Consider the following 20,618-nt stretch of genomic DNA (forward strand, 5'->3'; position numbering starts at 1 on the left):
CTTCCCCACTACTGTCGCAAAGTCGAGTTAGCAAACAGGAAAAGTGGGAAAATGGCGGCTGTTCAAGATGGGCCGATTGAGCCGGAGTCGGAGAAAGAAATCAAAACTGAGATCTTGAACGATGCTGCGGGAAATCTTGCTGCAGCTACTGCTGTTGGAGGGGTGTTGTCTTCACCTCCGGTTTCTGCGGCAGTGGGAACCCCCAAACCGACCTCTACACCTACAGAAGGAAAAGATCAGCAAACCCTGTTGGCTGTCCTGCAATTCCTCAAGAAGAACAAATTGGTGGAGTCCGCGGAAATTTTGCGCCGGGAGGCCGGGCTGTTGGAAGAATCCGAGGATTCTCAGGGTCCAGATGCCGGAGGAGCAGGATCGGGAGTAGGGCCGAGTGTAGAACCTGACAGCGGGGATGCTACATCTCTTCTTAGCCGAGTTTCCTGTGCTTCTACTCCTAGCGCAACACCAACCCCGATTCCTGCAAAAGGTAAGCTTCAAACAAAGCAACAGCTTACCCAAACGGCATATCGAAAAACACTGCCGATACCGTCCAGGTGTAGGAGTGTTTAAAAAGCCCTTTTTGCAGATGGTTTCTGTAGTGCTCTGATTCATCTGACAAGATGCGTAAAAATAGCACAGCCTGACTACCGACGACTGCAATGAATAAACCATACAGCTACTTCTAAACCATAAAGCAGAGAAGTTTAATTATCTCTACCCTCATCTGGAGTTTGTTCAATTGAAGCTGACAGAGTGATGGTGTTTAAAAGCATGTGTTTGTTTACAGTTACAGTGGCGGCTGGTGGAGGGGACAATCAGCCTGACGTGAGCGTTGTTTTGTCGGCCTACAGCCAGCAGGGGGACCCGGCGCTTTACCAGGTTTACTACAGCGGGCTGAAGAAATTCATCGAGTCCGTGCTGGACTGTCACAGAGCGGAGCTGTCCCAGGTCTTCTACCCTCTGTTCGTGCACATGTACCTGGAACTGGTCTACAACAACCACGAGAATGAGGCCAAGTCGTTCTTTGAAAAGTAATTGTGCACTTTGTCTTCTAATTTGCTTTCCCGGTGTCCTTAACGCTTTAGTTTTGGTTTAATAAAACCTTAATTGCGGAAAGCCAAAGATCAAAGTCGGTTGACAATTTCCAAACCTTCCTATACCACGATTTGCAAAAATAATTTTCCATACAAAAAAATCAGATAACTCCATTGATTTGTGAAACACTTTCTCTGCGTATCGTATTTTAGAGACGAAAATAGGTGATTGTGTTTTGGGATTAGGAATGAACACCTAAAAGGAAAAAAACTTTGAAAACAGTAAGCACTGCATCGTCACCATTAGACGTGCTGTACATCTGATGGAGAATGGAGGCAACCTGCAGTGCCTTAAAAATTGTTAGTATGAAGGTTAAGATCTGTTTTGAAATGGTGTTGCACACCTTTTTGTTATTGACGTTTGCATATGCTCATTTACCATTTTAAAAGAATTCCTCATCACAAGAGACATTGATAGAGTGCCTTGTTAGAAACTCCACTAAGATGTAGCAGTGGCACATCTGTATGTTGAGATATTACACTGCTCTTTCCCTTCCTTGCTCAGGTTCCATGGCGATCAGGAGTGTTATTACCGGGACGACTTGCGGGTCCTCTCCGGGCTGACCAAGAAGGAGCACATGAAGGGGAACGAGACGCTGCTGGATTTCCGCACCAGCAAGTTTGTCCTGCGCATCTCCCGGGACTCCTACCAGCTGCTGAAGAGGCACCTTCAGGAGCGCCAGAACAACCAGATCTGGAACATCATCCAGGAGCACCTGTACATCGACATCTTCGATGGCATGCCGCGCAGCAAGAGCCAGATCGACAGCATGTCCGGGAGTCTGGCTGGAGAGGCCCGGAGGGAGGCAAACAAAGCCAAGGTGCCAGGACTCCGTCACTCTTTGTTAGGAACATATCAGCTTCTCACACACGGCTTTGATGCTGCAATGGGAATTTCGATTAGGTAACATGGGCCTCAGCATGACTCAAGTTCAGCTGTGATGAGTCTAACAGCTTTTAAATTAAGTAGCAGAAAATACCTGTGTTGTCATTGGACAAGATTTGGCCTGGATTTACAAAGAAGTTTTAACGTGCTCCTAATTTTGACCAAAAGTTTGTTGTAAAAACAATACTGCTTTTGTCAGTCCAATACAACCTCTAAGCTTTTACCTACAGCGTACTCATCAATCCTAGCAATTATGTTTCTTAAATTATACAAAATCCACAGCTCATAATTTACATAACACTTTTAGAAACCATGCTTTTCATGATTGTGGTGCTTTAGAAAACAAACGGCTTTTTGGAAAGACTTCCAAGGTTCTAAAACAGCTGAGGAAGCTGGGTCACAAGCAGGACCCGGTAGCTGCAGGTTCCATTTATATTTGCATACAGAAATAGCCAGAATGTTTGCAAAAAAAGTGAAGTCTCTATATTTTCAAGTACTTGGCTGTCACAGGCCTGATAGCGGCGGTGCAGTGACAGTGATTCTCCTTTTCCCAGGTGTTCTATGGTCTGCTGAAGGAGCCTGAAATTGAGGTACCTTTGGATGACGAGGATGAGGAGGCAGAGAATGAAGAAGGTAAACCCAAGAAAAAGAAACCCAAAAAGGACAGCATGGGGTCAAAGAGCAAGAAACAGGACCCCAATGCTCCAGCACAGAACAGGTATGACAGTTTGTGTGCACAAAGTCTAATAATAAAGCAGTATGTTTGTGACAGGCACGTACTGTCAATGTAGTCCATTAGCAATCATTCCAAGGCCTCTGTCATTTACATGAGATTACCTGTACAGCTTTCAATGTGCATTTTCCCTTCAGTAGATTTTCAATGTAGAATTCCATCAGGTACAAGAATGTTACTGTACAGCAAACCTAGAATTGCTCTTCATAGGTCATAGAAAAGGTCATGGCTGTTTTCCATGGAGGTCCAAAAATATTAAAATTATGTCTAGGCAATAATTAATGTGTTCTTAAAAAGTTCAGTTAGATTTTTGAGAATTCTAACCCTCAGGGGTAATTGTCCCTGAAACAACTGTCATACCAAACAAATAAGAAAAATGTTTTCTTGTCTCTGTTGTGATTTAGCTCGATTTCTCATTTTAATATTGATTAGAATTCCTCTGCCGGAGCTGAAGGACTCTGATAAGCTGGATAAAATCATGAACATGAAGGAGGCCACCAAACGGGTCCGCCTGGGCCCAGACAACCTGCCATCAATTTGCTTCTACACCTTTCTCAACGCATACCAGGTAAATGAGACGGGGCTGCTTCTGCAGTGTCTCTTCCTTAATCTGCCACCACGTTCTTGCATGTGCCTGAACTCAGACAGTAACAGGACTCACCCATTAAGGTAGTGGAACACAGTTCTAAATTGGGTTTGGTGGTGCTGGTGGAATCGGGATGTTGTATCTACTTTCTAGTGTTTAAGAACTGTTCCTGACCTCTGAAAATCAATTAGGCAAGATGGGTCTTGGTGCTAAATCGGTGCGTTAAATTATCCACTCTTAGAGACATAGTCTGAGCCATCAGTTCCACACCATACAAGCAAATATACATCTTCATGATTATACAATAATGATGTCCTTTAGAGGTCTGATCACGTTCAAGGATGGCAGTGCTATCCTGGCTCATGCCTATTCCACTAAGACGACAGTCCAAAGCTGGAAGTGCTTAAGTATCCCATTTCTGTTTCAGGGTCTTACTGCAGTAGACTTCACTGATGACTCCAGTCTGATCGTGGGGGGCTTTGCTGATTCCACAGTGCGAGTGTGGAGTGTCACGCCGAAGAAACTACGGGGAGTCAAATCAGCAGCCGGTGAGGAATGGAAACACTGGCCTAGAACAGAGCAGAGAAGGAAGGGCTGTTCCAAACAGCTGCCTGATAGACATGACAGACATGACTTAGTCAGCCACAAACAGGCCTTTTGACTGTGCTGTGTTATTATTCTGTATATAGGTGTATAAGTACATAGACAGATTAATCTCCAAGAGACAGAAAAATTACTTCCGACGGCAGGCGGAACGATGTGCCGGTTGGAGTATTTCTTGGTCGCAGTTAATGGCAACGTCAGCTCAAAGATTTGGTTCAAACCACCAAATGGAGACTGGTGTGCCGACAAGTGGACCCTGCTGATGCGGGATTAACGCTAGGAAAGAGAGAGAGAGAGACAGAAAAATTACTGTGAATATCTTGCTGTTAGGGGTATAGTGTCCGGTTTGTGAACGTAACAGTCCAGTAGGGAAACAATTAATTAACTCTTGATTTAGAGCAGTTGATGTTGATTTTTTAGTTTAAAAACATATTTTAACGATATTATGATATAAAGTGTAGTCATTCTTTGAAAATTTGTGAATTGTGGCATTTTCAAATTTGAATAAAGTCTGATGGTGTAGAGTTATAACAAATGAAGTCTCTAGATTTTCTTGGGCTAGAGAAGTGCTAGAGGAGTCTTTTTTCTGTAGGGGGAAGTCTCTTTCATTTACTGCAAGACTTGGAAATGCTTAAATGTTTGACTGTTTTTTTTTCTATGGAGTTATTGATAACTGAACATCTTATTTTATACATCCATGTTAATTTCTGAGTCTTGAGCAGTTTAGATAAGACTTTATTGATCCCGAAGGGAAATCGATGAATGTTCGTAAGTTTTACAAAAGCATGCACACAGCCTGTCACCTTTTCAATTTTTTAACATTGCGCAATGTTATGTGTGGTAACCAACTGCTTGTTTTATTCTGACCTGCTTGTAATAATGTGCTGTGCTAAGTTAAATGTGCTAGTGTGACTTCAGTGAGTACAGGCCAGACACAGGAACAGGTAAAGCTTAATTCCACACTAAAAAATAGAAAGGAAAAACAACGTTCCAACTGTAGAGGCCTTTTTTAGGTGTCTTTTCTATTTTTCTGTTTTCGAGAAATGAACCTTAACTATTTCCTGTGCAGCCTGCATACATTGACGCAGCTCCCTGGTGAAACACTAATCAAACAGGCTGTATTGTGTCCTCCTTACAGATCTGAGTCTGATTGATAAAGAGTCAGATGATGTGCTGGAGAGGATAATGGATGAGAAGACTGCCAGTGAGTCCAAGATTTTATATGGCCACAGTGGCCCAGTCTATGGCACCAGCTTCAGCCCTGACAGGTGAGGTGACAGCGCTGCCGCTCCATTCCTCTGCAGGAGGCTCGGGTTTGGATGTCTGGGTGTAGTACTTGTTTTTCTACAGGAAAATGTCTTCATGCTTATTAATTTGGTCTGAAAATCCTAATCTTTTGTAATTGTGTTATATCATGGGCTTAAACCTTTAGTTAAACAATTACTGTCATTTTATAAATGGGTCTTAATATGTAAATCCTTAAGTACCTATTGGAAGAAAGTTGTACAGTGCTCGTGGTGCCCCTTTGACATGAGTACTGGTATTTATAAAACATTCCAGCTGCTGCTGTGGGTTTCTTTCTGCTTTAGCGTATGTATACATATCAGAATGCCCGATTGCCATAAATGTTTTTTTAAGGCTATATGTATTGAAAAGACTGATTTAAAATTAAGATTTAGATAAGATAGTTTTTATCTGGAGTTGAAGTGGCCATACTATGCAATATGCGAGAGAGAAGTTACAATCTGGCTACTGTAATTGAATTGAGAACATGAGATGTAAACTAGTACAGTTATGCACATACATATGAGGGCCTTGAGCTCTGACCTTTTAGTTCCAAACTATGTATTGCTTTTCATTCTAAACTTGGATATTATTTCTTTGCAAGTGTATAACATTCAGTTGTCTTTTAGGAACTATCTGTTGTCATGTTCTGAAGATGGCACTGTGAGACTGTGGAGTCTTCAGACCTTCACCTGTCTTGTGGGGTACAAAGGACACAATTACCCTGTATGGGACACACAGTTCTCTCCTTATGGCTACTACTTTGTATCTGGAGGCCATGACCGAGTTGCTAGGTAATAATAATACTAGTTCTGTTTAATCTTTAAATCTTATAACAATTATCTCTGTAAAAGTTCTCCAAAAGGTGTATACATGTGTAAATATAACTGAAAAACACTTAGACAAAATTTAAGAACACCTTTAAGTCCCTTACTGGTGTTCATTTGGGTTAAAAATCTTTTTGAATGTGCTTTTAGTTCTCACCCAAGCTCATTTGAGTAAACATTCTTTCACTGGTGTTTCTAAAGGCTTTGGGCTACAGATCACTACCAGCCTTTAAGGATGTTCGCTGGGCACCTGGCTGATGTCACTTCCACTCGTTTCCACCCCAACTCCAATTACGTTGCCACTGGATCAGCTGATCGGACCATCAGGCTTTGGGATGTTCTGAATGGCAATTGTGTCCGTATCTTCACCGGTCACAAGGTAAGAAATTGTTGTGGGTTATTGGTTGAACATTAGACAGAAAAATACTTGACACATTTTGTACAGGATGTAAATTTTATATTGAAAGCAAACTGTACGTAACACCTACTCTGACTCCGTTTGACTGTAAAGATGAAATCCTATACACGTCTTCATAATAGGCCTGAAACCTTTGGCACATTTATGAGTATCTCAATATGGTGTATAAAAATTAGTTTTGTGGACTTAAACCAAAAGATCACTACTAGTCTGATAACCTGATCAATTTCTTTCATTTCTTTCTAGGGTCCAATACATTCGCTGGCTTTCTCTCCAAATGGCAAATTTCTGGCATCTGGAGCTACAGATGGAAGAGTGCTCCTATGGGACATTGGCCATGGTCTGATGATTGGCGAACTGAAAGGACACACAGACACTGTCTATGCACTTAAGTTCAGCAGAGATGGAGAGATTCTAGCATCAGGTGAGCTGCTATGCTCTTACCTTTTCACATAGAGGTAAAAAGATTAATCATAAAATGTATCAGCAGTTTCTGCTTTTTGTTCTGTAATGTCTGACGTGCTTAAAGCTTTGTATTTACTTTCATTTATATAATGCTTACTTTTGGGAAAAAAACTGAATCATGGGGTAGACTGTAATTGAACTCTTTCTTGGTTTCAGCTGCTGGGTATTAAAGTGATCACGTATGTAGTGTTTTTAGCAGTATTGCTCAAATTCCACTAATTGCTTCTTTTTAATATCTACAGGCTCAATGGATAATACAGTGCGGTTGTGGGATTCTGTGAAAGCTTTTGATGATATAGAGACTGATGATTTCACTGCAGCTACTGGACACATTCATCTGCCTGAAAATTCCCAGGAATTGCTGCTTGGGACCTACATGACCAAATCAACACCTGTAGTACACCTCCATTTCACACGCAGAAACTTACTTCTTGCTGCAGGAGCCTATAATCCCTAGCAGTGGTTTATTTTTTTTATTTTTTTTGTGTACAACGAACATTGTTTCCTCTGGGGAACTGAAGAGACCAGAGAAATCACTGTAAGAGCTTGTAAAGCTACAATGAAGCAAGTTCCGGTCTACCAGTCTTAAAGATTTGGTGCTTCAAGATTATTCTACAAGATGTATATGGCAAACATTTTTCCACCTTTTTCACCATTGTTTCCTGATGTAAATCACAAAGGGTACAACTACTTTTTTGCCACAGATTTTACATTTCCACATATTAGCTGGTTCTTTACTTGCTGAAATGATTTTAAGATTTCCCTAAACTTATACTGGATACACAAAAATCCAATGCAACCAGTACTGGTCATTAAAGGTGCCCCCTTTTTTATAAATATATACCGTCACTGCCAGATGTAACAGATTCTCCCCTCAATGAGGTCAGATTGTGTGTACAGTTTTATACAGGTATATGTAAATAAAACAGTTTTTAATTTCATTTTTATTTATTTTGAACAAGGATAATTCACATTCAGCTGTAGGTTCTGAAGGTTGTTCTTGAGATAAAAACAAATCCATGTTAGTCCTTGCTCTATATAACAGAGCTCAGAGAGGAAAAGACCTGTGGAAAGAATAACACAAAAAAAAGTTCAATGTATGATAATGAACACCAATAGGTACTATTGCTGGTAGCAGTTCCAATAGCTACATATGGCCGTCTCTAGCATTTGTAATTATCAGTTTAGCATACACAAAATCAATATTGAACAATTCTTAGTTTTAAGAGTATACCATTAAGCAAAATACATTAAATTGAACAAACTGTTAGGGTAGGGGAAATTGTTTTTTCTAAAATGATTTTACAAAAAATGCATTGATTAAGATGCAAAAGTGAAAGAACATAGCACATGGGAAGAGTGACCACTACTACTAAGATATGGAATGATACCAGTTCAAACATGCAGCCACACAAATAGTCAAGTGAGGAAAATTCAGAAAATATCAGGGAAGGACATTGAACATAAAGAACAACAATTCTAACCTGATTATATCATTTGTTCTACCAAATCACAGTATAATAAATTGATGCTTCCTTCAATTTATAACTGTCTAACACTCTTCAGGAGTAATACTAGTTAATAATAAACATTATGAGAGAACATTTTCAATATACAGTCAATACTTGTAGGAGTCATACTGCTGGTAGCAGTTCCAATAGCTACATATAGCCGTCTCTAGCATTTGTAATTATCAGTTTAGCATACACAAAATCAATATTGAATATTGAACTTATACAGACATGTTCTCCAAATGCACTTACCACTGATTACTTTTCTGTAACTGCAGGCTTCTGCTTCTTAGGCTTCAGCTTAAAAAACAGGTAGATCCCAGCAAGGCCTGCATAGGTAGCCAGCACACACTAGAAACACAAGAATAGAGAGTCAGCTGTGTGGCTCCTTTGGTGTTTTTATAGCTTAGAAGGGAAAAAAAAGAAAATCCCTTCCACTCTACCTGCACATAGTTGCAAACCATGCACCACACACAAGAATCATTAGATGGCATTAGGAGTCTTTGAGTAAGGGTCTGTTCTGGCCTCCTGAGTTACATGAACCTCATCTTTTAAGATGGATGACATAGATCTCCACCCATTTCATGTTTTGTGCATTGAATATATGGTGAGACCAAAGCTTTCTGTTCAGAAAGCTCATATTCATACCACTGCAACTTACGAGAGAACGCTTATTTGGAAAGGTCACACCTTTGTACCACATTACTTACGTTCCTCCTTCCTGTAATGGTATAAGCATTGAAGTACTTCTGGAAACCAGTGAACTGGTGATGGGTTCCAGCATCGTGCCCGGCCATTTTGCCTTTGGGTCCTTTAATTTAAAGAAAGATGATTAAATAGACAGCAAAAACAGAAGCCCAGGTGCATGGCACAAGTATTTCTACGTCTTTACTCTGGACAGAAAGTTTTCCACATTTAAAAAAAAAACAAGTTTGATTTATGCAGCAAAAGACACCAACAAAAGCCTCAAGATTTCCAAAGTTAGAAAAAATCCATTCTTTGCAATTTCCTTGATGCATATCACAAGGTTTTCTTCAACTAATACATGTAAATAATAACAAAAGAGTCAAGGGAAATTTAAAATACCTGCATAAGATAAGATCACTTTATTAGAAATATACAATTTCTTGTATTATGAATTTGTCTTTTTTCGCATACCCCAACTTGCTCTCCATGAAATAAACAGACGGGGAGAGAGAAGCTTGGGGTCAGAGCACAGGGTCAGCCCTTTATACGGCGCCCCTGGAGCAGCTGGGGTTAAGGGCCTTGCTCAGGGACCCAACGGAGTAGGATTCCTCTGCCAGCCGCGGGATACGAACCGGCAACCTTCCAGCCACAGATCCGGCTCTCGTAAAGAGATACTGTAGCTAAGAGCTAGGCCTCACTTTGAAAGGACTAGGGCACAATTATGTGCACGACTCGTGACGTTATATAATATATAATTAAAACTCCCTCTTCATAGTTTTTGCTATGATCAATCCATCAGACAAAACCTACACTAACGAAACCATAAGTAATGTTCCATTATTTAAGATCGCTGCACATTATGTTATGTGACGCTTGTACTAGCAAGATTTCAAAGTACAGTGTCGTAATTACAGGTATATTTTAACAAAAAATCTCGCTCTTCTATAAACATAAAAATTCCTTTCCGTATTTTTTTTTAACCTTCAAAAATAGGCATATCCTCACCTTAATTTAATCAGTGCTCCTGGAAGGAAGAGTGCCCTTCAAATACCGTAAAGCAGGAAACAGCTACCCTCATTTATTGGTCTGAATTACGACTGCCGTCTTGTTACATCTAGAAAGGTTCATTGGATAATTTAAATGTCAATCAACTAGTAGCACAGCATTTTCAGGAGGATAGCTTAAATGTCATTGGTCTAAAGCAATGCCAACTATACAAAGTCTCGTGTTTTATTGGATAGATTGATTAGATCCCACCTTTCTTCTACAGGAAGTACGTATTTGTTTTATTTCGTGCTCTGCAAGACATGGGGTTAGCCACATGTGAGTGAAATACTGAGTTCCACGAGTTGGAGTATAGGTAAGAGAATGTTATATCTAGATTACTACACTTTACTGTCTTATCAGAGTTTTGGCATTTGCACGATTTTGTGTTTGCGGTTTAAATAACAATATAACTTCAGCTGATTGGAGGCTCTAGTTCTTTAGAGTATTACGATGAAATGTTTTAGATCTCTACCGAGCTAGAGTACAGATACTAATGTTTTTACATGTAGGATTATAGAACCTATACGAAATAAAACTAAGAATTGAAATGAGTAAATTCGTTCCGTGCAGATGGCCTGTAGTTATAACACAACTGACGGAAGTACAGCTAAAAACTATAGTTCTCAATAACTTGGAGTATCTTCAGAAACAGTTCAGGGTACCCATAGTCCACGAACACACAAGAACACTGTTTTAATTCTCCGTACGTTTTTAACAGAAACACTACTGTCCTAATCTTACTCTGTTTCTCGTACCTTCCTCAGAAAAAAAAATAACATGGCATCAGTGGAAGAGGATTTTCCTCGGGGGGGTAAACTTAAAAGGGCCGAGGGGAGCCAGCCCGTGAGGAACCATGTGGAGCAAGACAACTTGTTTGAGGTCAGCAAACACTTCCTTTCTCTCCTTGTAGGATGATCTTGTGCCCTTGTGGAGCTGTTTTGCCCTGATCTCTCCAGATCAACCATTTGTGTTCCATTATTGAAGAGGGGCTCTGCAGTGGGCCACAGTCTAGTCCCATGGAATTGGGAATCATGTTTCGTAAGAAGTTGTCATAACGTAGCAGAAAGTAAACAAGATTTGACAAGCTTCGGTGTCTGTTGTATGGAATAACATTACTTCCCTTCTAGGCAGCAACTATACCTAATCTTACCGGGTAGACATTGGTGTTAGTGGAGCCAAAGTTTTTCAAAGCTAATAACAGCTGTGGTGACCAGCTGAGGAAGGTGCTGTTGCCTTGTCTGGTCTGCACCTCTTGCGGAGTCTTGCGGATATGTGTCTGAGGGTGTCCTCAAATTGGTTCAGCACCTGTATGCTCCTGAGTTGCCCTGTTTTGGCCTCAGCCAGTAATTTATGTACTGCAGTGACCAGTAGAAATCATCTGAGCTCAGCTTGACGGCCATTACTTGGTACATTTCTGCATTAAGAGCCATTTTGCAGGCCTCTTAATGAGCCCGTTGCCCATTTATCAAGGTCTTATTTTAGTCCAGGGCTCCAGATGTCACTGCTTTGCAAGAGGATGTGTGCTCCACTGTTTAAATTTGTTCTAGTGTTCTACAGGGGGTTTTATGTGGATGCAGTGCTCCATGTGCAGGTTATCTGCCTGTGCTTTAATGGTAATATTAAAGTGCCCCAATGAAATGCAGGTTTTACCAAGCTCCACAGAAGGCATTTTTATCTCTTGAATCCTCCATTTCAAACTGTTAACCGTTCTGAAGTTTAAATGTTTTCAGAATTTAGGAATATGGACTTTAAGGGTTGGATAGTAAATTTGGTTAAATCTGTGAGATTTGGATCATTATTTGGCTAATAAGGTGTTTATATACTTTTTGAGGTTATGGAAGAGTGGCACAGTCTTGCACTCCACACTGTGCCTCATCACAGTTTTAGAAGCAGTCATTTGAAATTCGAGGTGGAGCCTTTTTGATTCTTCCTCAAGGTTTTGTGGTAGCCAAGTGTTTTTGGTTTTCCTTTTAGGCCCGTGACCCAGAAGAAGGAAAGAAAAGAAAGAAGAAGAGAACTGAGGAAGAGAAGACATCAAAAAAGCGAATGAACAGGGAGGAGGAAACTCTGAAACTCAATGCATCAAAGAATGTGGAAATTCTGCATTTAAGGGTCAGGGAACACGTTTATATGCTGAAAGCTGCTGAAAGTCTGATTTAACTAATTTAAACCTAAGTATTGTCATATGAAATAAACACCTCATTAGTTTGAGCTTGTATTATTATTGTTAGTGGAGGATGTACTGTTCACTTTTATATAATTTCAAAGATCTTAGATGTAAATTTGAATAGATGATAAATAGTAGAAATGCACTACTTCCCACTATGCACTGTATTTAATTATATATTTGCTGTGTTTAAAACTGATATCATAATGATAAAATCTTTAATGTTTATATATTCTAAAAATATTTATTGTCTGAACAGTTTGAAATGATACTCTGTACACAATACTTTGTTTTGTGAATGTCCATAAGTTTCAGTCATGCTAATAACTTGTGCAAAATACATGAAATAACATGAAGTGCTATAAAAAATATCAAAGAAGAATTTGCACCAAAGCCCCACATCCTTATAGATTAAAGGGTTTTAAGATGTAAGCAGTAAAGCCCTGTATTTGAAGGATTATTATTAATGTCTAAAGTACAATTTAACAAATTACATTTCTTGCACTTGACACTAAATCTTAAATTGTGATTGAAGGATACTTTATTCATGCAATGTTGTAGTTAGTTATCATCAGGAATCGGTGCAAGAGACAGGGCTCTAATGCCTATGTATGCAGTTCTGTCGATCTATAAATGCACACATTGTCCCAATCACTGCATTAGCTTATTCTTTCTTGATAATTTGAGCTGGGTTCTTGAACTCTGTACGTTTGTAATTTCAGAATGTAACTGTGGGTACTCTGCTACTGGGCTGCGTGAAAGAGGTTAATGATTTTGAGCTGGTGGTCAGCCTTCCCAGTGGCCTGACTGGCTTTGTCCAGATCACCAACATCTCAGACTCCTATACCAAACTGCTCAGTGAACAGCTGGATTCAGCCGAGAGCCTGGAGGTGAGCTGAGCTCTCTGTGTGTATGATCCCCATGTTCCTAAAGCCACTAAATTCCCTTATTACTCTTGTTCTGATTACTCTCAACTGTGTCTGTAGGAAACGCTGACCCTTCCACGCCTCTTCCCCCCTGGGATGTTGCTCAGGTGTGTGGTGTCAAGCGTGGAGGTCACTAAAGGAGGTCATCAGAGTCTCAAGCTGTCAGTCAATCCAAGAGAGGTCAATAAGGCTCTGGGTGCTGGATCTCTTAAAGCAGGCATGGTGAGTCTGAAATGGAGAGAGACAAACTGGAAATGCCGAGATAGTTTCAGCTATTTTTTTCCCTTTTGTTGTAGTGCTGCATTGTGTTTTCACGATCACGATCAAGCACGTTTTTTCAATGAAAAGTAATGGCATTGCTAGTGTTTATGCTGCAGTCATTGTTTTTACCGTGACACGGAACGAAAGACACAGAGTTAATGTCTTATATGCTGCTTCAAAAGATATAGTTCAATATATTTTTTCTTATGTAATGTTCCATTCTGTAAGCAAGTAAATAGATATCTAAGAAGACATATTTCACGTCAGTTAAGACCTTAGTTCTCTCTAAACCAATTGAATGTGCTCAGACCTTGGTAGAGAAGCACTGCTAAAAGGTTTGCCCTTTTGTTTCAGCTTATCAGTGGCAGTGTGGAGAGTATTGAGGATCATGGCTACCTGGTGGACATTGGTGTTAGTGGAGCCAAAGCTTTTCTACCCAGACAAAAGGCAAAGGATCTACAATTAGAAAGCAAAGGTGATGTAAAACCTCCACTTTGCACACGAATATTCCTTAAAATAATAATTCTGAATGTTTGCTGTTTACTCCACTGCTAAAAAGGGCCCAGCCTGTGTTCTGACCTTATGACCTGGATGTTCCAAGTTTGAATCCGGGTCATGTCACTAGGCACGTGGGACAGAGGACACCAGGCAGCAACATGGTTGAGTGTTGCTAGGCTAGGATGGTCTTAGTCTGCTTAGGCCACCCCAGCTTTGAACAAAACAGTGGCTCTTGTGACTTGTCTTGCAAGCTAACAGTGAGTCACGGAGTGGTGCTCCCCTATTCCGAACTCTTCAGTAAGTCACTGTGGAGTTTGCAGCATATCGAACAACAAATGACACTGACGGGAAGGTGTGTGCAGGTTCTTCCCATGCGGTACGAGTATCGTAGCCATAAAGCTGAGCCATAAATCTTTGGTGAGTCCTGATTGTGTGGGTGTAAACTAAAAAATGATCGCATGTTCAAAATTTAAAAAGCATTGGTGTGGCTGGAGCGTTTGTGGGGGAAGGGATGTTTTTTTTGCCTTTACATTTCAGTATGTATGAAAGCAGGCTGTTACTGAACATTTAATGGCTCCATTATTAGATGTAACATGGGATCAAAATGCCTTTGAAGAAGGCATTCTTTTATTGTGACCTCTTTGTAAGGGCAGCTGGATACACTGAACCTTTGTGATTTTGTCTTGGCACTCTCTTTTGTTGGTCTTCATTTCCCAGAATACAAACAAAACCAGTCTTTAAAAACAACCTGAATTAAAATACCATACAACATGAGCGCATATATTTCATGGTCATCTCAATGAAAAGGAGCACAGTCCCTCATCTGAAAGATCGTGTTCCAGCCTGGATTATCCCTGGTGACTGATATTGTTTGCTGGTTTCTACAGTACTAGTTTTAATAATGTAGCTCATAGTGTATATGGTTTCTCACGTGGGTATGGGTATAAGACGTCTGTAGCTGAAACAAGGGTGTGTACTTAAAAGTTAGGTATCTGCAACTTAGAATATAATCATACTGTTCTCTGTCATAAAAACCTTATCAATAGATTGTGATTTAGACAAAAGCCCTTTATAAAAAACTGCAAAATATTAGTTCATGGAAGCCCTAAGAATAACCGCAGCAATAGTCGTGTGACTTTAAATTTCATCATGTAATATGTGTTGTTTTAATACCTACATTACTGGTAAAATATTGGTGTAACTTATGCTTCCTCGGTTTCTGGGTTGCAGTCATTTCCTATTTTCCTGTTCATTTTCCCACTTCCCATTTAAATTTTCCTATTTAAACAAATTTAATTTGGGGAACAGAAATTGGTCAGTTCTGGTCAATTGCTTCCTATTACTATTAGTAATACTTACTATTACCTTGAATGTTGTTAATTAACTTTCCCAATTATGCTGTTTTCTGAGTTCGGTGTAAAAGTAGTACCCAGAAAATGAAAGCCACAGTGATCACAAATTAAGTGAAAACCCTTGATCATCTCTGCAGCATTGGAGATTTAATGAGAAAAATTGAGAAAAAGTGTCGTTTCTTTGAACTCTTAATTCAAATTTAAATAAAAATCTGTTGCTGGAGTCCGAGGGCTCTGTGTAATTAGTGTGCTAGGGTATGCTGTATTAACTGTATCGCAGTCATATTTAAACGGTTCCTACTTTTTCAGGAGGCCTTATGGTGGGTCAGTACTTGAACTGCCTGTTGGAGGAGGTGAAAAACGAGGGCCGAATTGTCCGGCTGTCTGTCGGTCCGTCTGAGATTGCCAAGGCCGTAGCTGACACCCAGCAGGGCTGGACACTCAACAGTCTGCTGCCAGGGCTCATAGTCAAAGCCAAAGTTAAAAAGGCAAGTATTACTGAATTGAGGGATGTTACGTCTTGAGAGGAGCTGTTTGACTTCATTGCTGTGTAAAATTTGAAATGTTTTTTTAGAAGCCATCCAGTGACTGCAGTGCTGATTGCCACTGTATATCTTATAATTAAGAAAACAATTTAAGGCTGATGCATCTAGCCAAGGAAAGAGAGGCTCTCATTGTATTGACCTCTGGCTTGATTGAACCAGAGTTTTAAATGTTATAGAACCTCACAGCTTCCACAAAAGTTAAAACATTTCCAGTTACAACATTTAAACCATCATTTTGCTCTGCTTGCTGTAGTGTTTGAGTTAGAGACATGGGTATAATTGGGTTTGGAGTGTTCTAAGCTCCCACAGAATCTCCTGTATTTATTGCCTCTTTATATCTCCTGGGAGGTAGAAGTTTGTTTTTCAGTTACTTGAGTTTGTGAGTCCTCATTGAGCCTTTCCTAATATTTCACTGTTCCTTTCTTGACTGCATGTAAAGGTGACCATTCATGGCCCCATTCTGGAGTTCCTTTCCTCCTTCACTGGCACTGTGGACTTCCTGCACATTGATTCAGAGAAAGCCTCTGACTATACCCCTGGCGACACTGTGAGTAAGGATCTAGCCCATTTTTGTCTACGTTTTCCCAGGATTTTGTCAGTATACATTACAATGTATGCTGTTTGGGAACCTAACCTTTGCTAATTAACTAGCACAATATATTTCCATGTGTGTGTTCATATCCATAAGTCAATTTACATTTATAGTCACAGATAAGTATAGGCATCCTGCATTTCGAACAATGTTATTAAATAATTTAAAAATGTATTCAGTGTATTTATTGCTGTTTACGTAACAGCTCTCTTCAGTATTCCCTGATGACACATTCATTTTAGTATGCAGTAGTTAACATTTCTAGTGAAATAACTAATTTAAAAGGAATGGTGTGAATACTTTTCTGCAGCTCTATGGTAGTCCGTGAAGAGCGAGTCATAAATATTTATTCTTGTCTTCATTTTCTACAGGCCTTAAATTTCTCCAGTGATGCATTTTGTATATGTTTCTAGCTGAGACTGTTTTTCGCAGAATTGGACATTTATTTTCCATTGTCCAGTCTCCCTTTAAACAGCAACCATTAGCTTTTAATATTTTTCTGCAATCTTGTAAGCCAGCTATTCCCAAGTGTAAGATTTTAACTATTGGTGCTCCTGTTGAAGAGGGTATTCATCTGGCTATTTCTGTTGAACTAGATGGAAAAATAATAAGTAACTGGGAGTCTGCATTCTACAAGAGCAGTGAAATGTTGAAATATGATTGGGGGTCCAGGGTTGACATCGGGTTTCTGCCCATCAGAATGCAAATCAATTAAAATTAGAAGATTGAAAAGTATTATTGTGCAATTAAGTCTTTTTTTCCATCAGTTTATAATTAAGAAAAAGAACCATTTAGATAAATTGAAAGAATAATCATATAATCTGAATAATCTGAAAGGAGGCCGGGACAATTCCAGGAGTTGGTAATTCAGCGCAAACCACGCCTATGTTTGAGGGCTGAGTAAGTGTCCCCCAGAGGGTACTTTGCTGTTACGACTGAGCTGCTGCTACCTCGAGACCTGCCGGTGAGTCTTTGAGCTTCGGGTGACCGTGTGTCCATCGTGTCCTGCAGGTCAAGGCCTGTGTGCTGTACATCGACCCGTCCACAAGGACAGTGGGCCTGAGCCTGCGGCCCCACCTGCTGCACCCAGGCAGCAAGCTGCATACCGTTAGCAACACGCAGATTGGGGAGGTGGTGCAGGACTGCAAGGTGAAATCCTTCCACCAGCACTCGGGAGCCATCCTGAAGCTGCCAGACGGATCTCTTGTTTTCGCACACGTGAGTTGGCCTGTTTCCCTTTGCTAGGACCTGAGCTCAGTGTTCAGAATACTACTGTACATGTTTTCTCTAACCCCAAGCTTCTTGACGCTCTAACCCCAAGCTTCTCTCCCTGTCTGTGTCTCATGGAGAGCAAGCTGGGGTATGCGAAAAGATGAATTCCTAATGCAAGAAATTGTATATGGCTAATAAAGTGATCTTATCTTATCTCTTATTTACAAATACATGGGTCTAAGTAGTTCAAGTTCTAGTATTTCGTGCAGTGTCCAAAAATACTTTTGATTTTATAAGTACACCTCATTATCTTCTAGTAAATTGAAATTTTGTGATATCGGTACCAGTATCAATACACCCAACATAAATTGGATAAGCAATGCTGTAAAATATGTTGCTCAACATGAAATATTGATGTGTATCCATACACACTCTGTTATGTGTATAATTCAACCACCAAATCTGAGGAATCAGTAAATGTAGGATATACTTAATGGTATTTCATACTAACATACTTTATTACGTTCTTAACCTGTAGTATCTCAGGGTGTGCCTGATTACATTGGTGCATGCAGACAAGTGAAATATAAAGGCAATAGCATTCCCCTTTCATACAGGAATAAGCATGTTGTGTGTAATGTCTGAGTAACTCAAGCAGGCTAATTGCAATATGCTTTTCATCAAAAATGCTAATTCTTGATGAAAAGATTTGAATTCCAGACAGTGCACAGGGGGACAGCTTCAAAGCAGAACAGCAGGTTCATGTTTGTTCAGTAATCTTCTGTTGTGAAAATACCCCTGGACACAATGGCTCACAGTGTACTTCCAAGGTAAAGGTTCAGGAAAAAAAAGCTGTGAATTTATTTTGTGGATGAAATGTGTACAATATTGCACCTTGCTCTTAGTAGCTTGTAGTGAGGAATGCGAGGAAAACTGTCAGAATTAAATTGCAAATTAAATGTGTATAAAATGCCTTAATAAGCAGTTGATATCTTCTGTGTCATCCAAGTATTGCAAATATGTGCAGCAGTTTGGCAAGACTCTTCCAGGATAAGGAGTGCAGTTGCTGCTCTGGCTTTAATTGCTCCACCTGGGGGCAGTAGAGAGTGGTATTGCAAATCTGAGCTTCCCTGAGTGTTCTGAGTTCTGCTTTTACAAAGCTCTTCAGAAATGGTTTTGGTAGAATTAGATAATTCAGTGATTTCTCAGAATATGCCTAACAGGATTTTAGAAATTGGCTGAAGGCATAAAGCTGCAACATCCTGTAATGGAAAGTTACTGAGAAAAAATGTTTTATCCTAAAAATGTTGTTTACGGACAGAGCTGTGCTGCAGAAGCAGCTGGATACTTAGAACAAAGTGTGATAGCACCCAACTCGTCAAGGGCACGGGATGTTTTAATAATGTTTATCCCGGCTGCTTGAAGAAGGGAGTACGAGAAACTATTTGAAAACTGCTCTTCTTTGCTTAAAGTAGAAACCTAAAAGGAATGGAAAATTACTGCTTTGCCTGTCCTTGAAGTGTTGCATCAGCTTAAAAAAGATAAAAAACAAGGGCTCTCCCTGCTTGCTCTTGAATAAGCTTTCACTTCTCTGCACTGACAGGTGATGGCTTTTTCCCATATTGCAATATGAATAAAGACCTTACTGAGTGAATGAGAATACCTCTCCTGGCTCTTCTTCGATAAAATTCCACGACAATCCTTTCTATTCACAGTAATTTTGAAGGGTTTTTTTTCCCTACAGAAAAATCACCTGAAGGAATCGCATGAATCCTTCGACCCCAACCGCACCCTGGCTGGGTCCACTCAAACCTGCCGGATCCTGGACTTCAGCCCCCTGGAGCAGATGCTCCTGGTCAGTCTGCGCAAGTGAGTTTACTGCCCTTGGTGTCCAGCTGCCCAGCTCCAGCTCCTGCTCAGCCTGGAGGCCTGACTGGCAGGAGCTTTCAATCTAACTAATGCATGTGGGCTACAGCTGAACACATGATAACTGCCTTTCCCCTGCAGGAGTGTGATTGAAGCCCCATTCCTCCAGTACCAGGATCTACAGCCTGGACAGCTTGTTACAGTAAGGATATTTTTACATTGTTTCATCTGAAAAGACAGTTACCCATATTGAATTATAAACTCAGGAGAGGGATTTTGAAATATTTTCTTTTTTACATTAGCTAAGTAGGAAGATTACTTCTCCAAAACGCACGGTGTGCATGTGTAATTGTTGTAATAAATTAGGCATTAGCTCGCAGAACTGAAATCCGTTCCCAGCAAATATTTATAACATCCTATTTAGTAAGGTTTGCTGTACTGTCAAAAAGAAGTAAGGCTTTTTCTTTTTTTTAACTGCTAGGAATTTTCAAGGCACCATTTGCATTTCACAAAGGTCTCTGATGTTGTGCAGCCTTGTTCATCTAGGTCAACTGGACGTTCACTGTTGCCCTGGTTACATGACTCCTGGGACGTACACAAATAACGGCTGTGGGCACCGTGACCGCCACTTCCCTGCCCTGTGTTTCTAGCTTGTGGTTGTTGCTCTCTCACAGGGCATAGTGACTTCACTGCACGATTTCGGCATGCTGGTGAAAGTGACAGAGCACATCCGGGGCATGGTTCCACGGACACACCTGGCTGACATTATCCTGAAGAACCCAGAGAAGAAGTACAGGCCTGGGGATGAAGTCAAGTGTCGAGTCAGTCTTCCAAAAACTCTTCTTTTGTGGGTTTTAAGACCTTTAGCTGAGGCTGTCAAAGTCTGCTTTTAGGGCTGAGAGAGATTCAGATTCAGGTTTCTTGTTGTTCAGAACTAAAGGTTTAATCATGAAGCATTACTCAGATATGACAGATGTGGGTTAAAAACTCTTGTTAAAAAAGCAGACAGAAGTTTCATACCCCCTTAGCCCTGTGGATAGACATTGTCCATGAAACCTTCT

The 20,618-nt window shown here is 40.3% G+C and overlaps 3 protein-coding genes across 5 annotated transcripts in view; 2 read left to right on the plus strand and 1 right to left on the minus strand.

The window, feature by feature from the left end:
• Nucleotides 1-12: 12 nt before the first annotated feature.
• Nucleotides 13-7,834, plus strand: taf5 (TAF5 RNA polymerase II, TATA box binding protein (TBP)-associated factor). The gene is made up of 11 exons (XM_088635680.1): nt 13-484; nt 785-1,028; nt 1,597-1,912; nt 2,532-2,695; nt 3,143-3,278; nt 3,724-3,844; nt 5,038-5,167; nt 5,813-5,977; nt 6,212-6,389; nt 6,675-6,852; nt 7,136-7,834. Exons 1-11 carry the CDS (start codon nt 52-54, stop codon nt 7,348-7,350), a joined length of 2,280 nt encoding a protein of 759 aa, XP_088491806.1. The 5' UTR covers nt 13-51; the 3' UTR covers nt 7,351-7,834.
• On the minus strand, nt 7,823-10,220 carry atp5mk (ATP synthase membrane subunit k). Its single transcript, XM_088635684.1, has 4 exons — nt 10,097-10,220; nt 9,115-9,215; nt 8,657-8,755; nt 7,823-7,957 (listed from the first exon to the last, which is right to left on the minus strand). Exons 2-3 carry the CDS (start codon nt 9,199-9,201, stop codon nt 8,663-8,665), a joined length of 180 nt encoding a protein of 59 aa, XP_088491810.1. The 5' UTR covers nt 9,202-9,215; nt 10,097-10,220; the 3' UTR covers nt 7,823-7,957; nt 8,657-8,662.
• A 144-nt stretch (nt 10,221-10,364) lies between these two features.
• The window catches only part of pdcd11 (programmed cell death 11), a 30,642-nt gene continuing 20,388 nt past the window's right edge, over nt 10,365-20,618 (plus strand). For 2 of the 3 annotated variants that reach the window (XM_088635685.1, XM_088635687.1), the window contains exons 1-12: nt 10,365-10,451; nt 10,903-11,017; nt 12,113-12,250; nt 13,028-13,195; nt 13,292-13,453; nt 13,847-13,967; nt 15,652-15,830; nt 16,327-16,434; nt 17,491-17,697; nt 19,436-19,560; nt 19,699-19,759; nt 20,232-20,378. In XM_088635685.1, coding sequence (XP_088491811.1) covers nt 10,916-11,017; nt 12,113-12,250; nt 13,028-13,195; nt 13,292-13,453; nt 13,847-13,967; nt 15,652-15,830; nt 16,327-16,434; nt 17,491-17,697; nt 19,436-19,560; nt 19,699-19,759; nt 20,232-20,378 — 1,518 coding nt within the window. In that variant the 5' untranslated portion in view covers nt 10,365-10,451; nt 10,903-10,915. The remainder of the gene's footprint in view (nt 10,452-10,902; nt 11,018-12,112; nt 12,251-13,027; nt 13,196-13,291; nt 13,454-13,846; nt 13,968-15,651; nt 15,831-16,326; nt 16,435-17,490; nt 17,698-19,435; nt 19,561-19,698; nt 19,760-20,231; nt 20,379-20,618) is intronic. The other variant, XM_088635686.1, reaches the window with a different exon arrangement.

Source organism: Lepisosteus platostomus, chromosome 6, assembly GCF_059453375.1.
Source record: "Lepisosteus platostomus isolate fLepPlt1 chromosome 6, fLepPlt1.hap1, whole genome shotgun sequence".
NCBI lineage: Eukaryota > Metazoa > Chordata > Actinopteri > Semionotiformes > Lepisosteidae > Lepisosteus > Lepisosteus platostomus.

Coding starts and splice junctions, on each gene's coding strand:
- atp5mk (XM_088635684.1), bottom strand. CDS start 9,201: ATGGCCGGGCACGATGCTGGAACCCATCACCAGTTCACTGGTTTCCAG. Junction 8,756..9,114: donor CCATTACAGGAAGGAGGAAC/GTAAGTAATGTG, acceptor TTGTGTTTCTAG/TGTGTGCTGGCTACCTATGC.
- taf5 (XM_088635680.1), top strand. CDS start 52: ATGGCGGCTGTTCAAGATGGGCCGATTGAGCCGGAGTCGGAGAAAGAA. Junction 485..784: donor AACCCCGATTCCTGCAAAAG/GTAAGCTTCAAA, acceptor GTTTGTTTACAG/TTACAGTGGCGGCTGGTGGA. Junction 6,853..7,135: donor TGGAGAGATTCTAGCATCAG/GTGAGCTGCTAT, acceptor TAATATCTACAG/GCTCAATGGATAATACAGTG.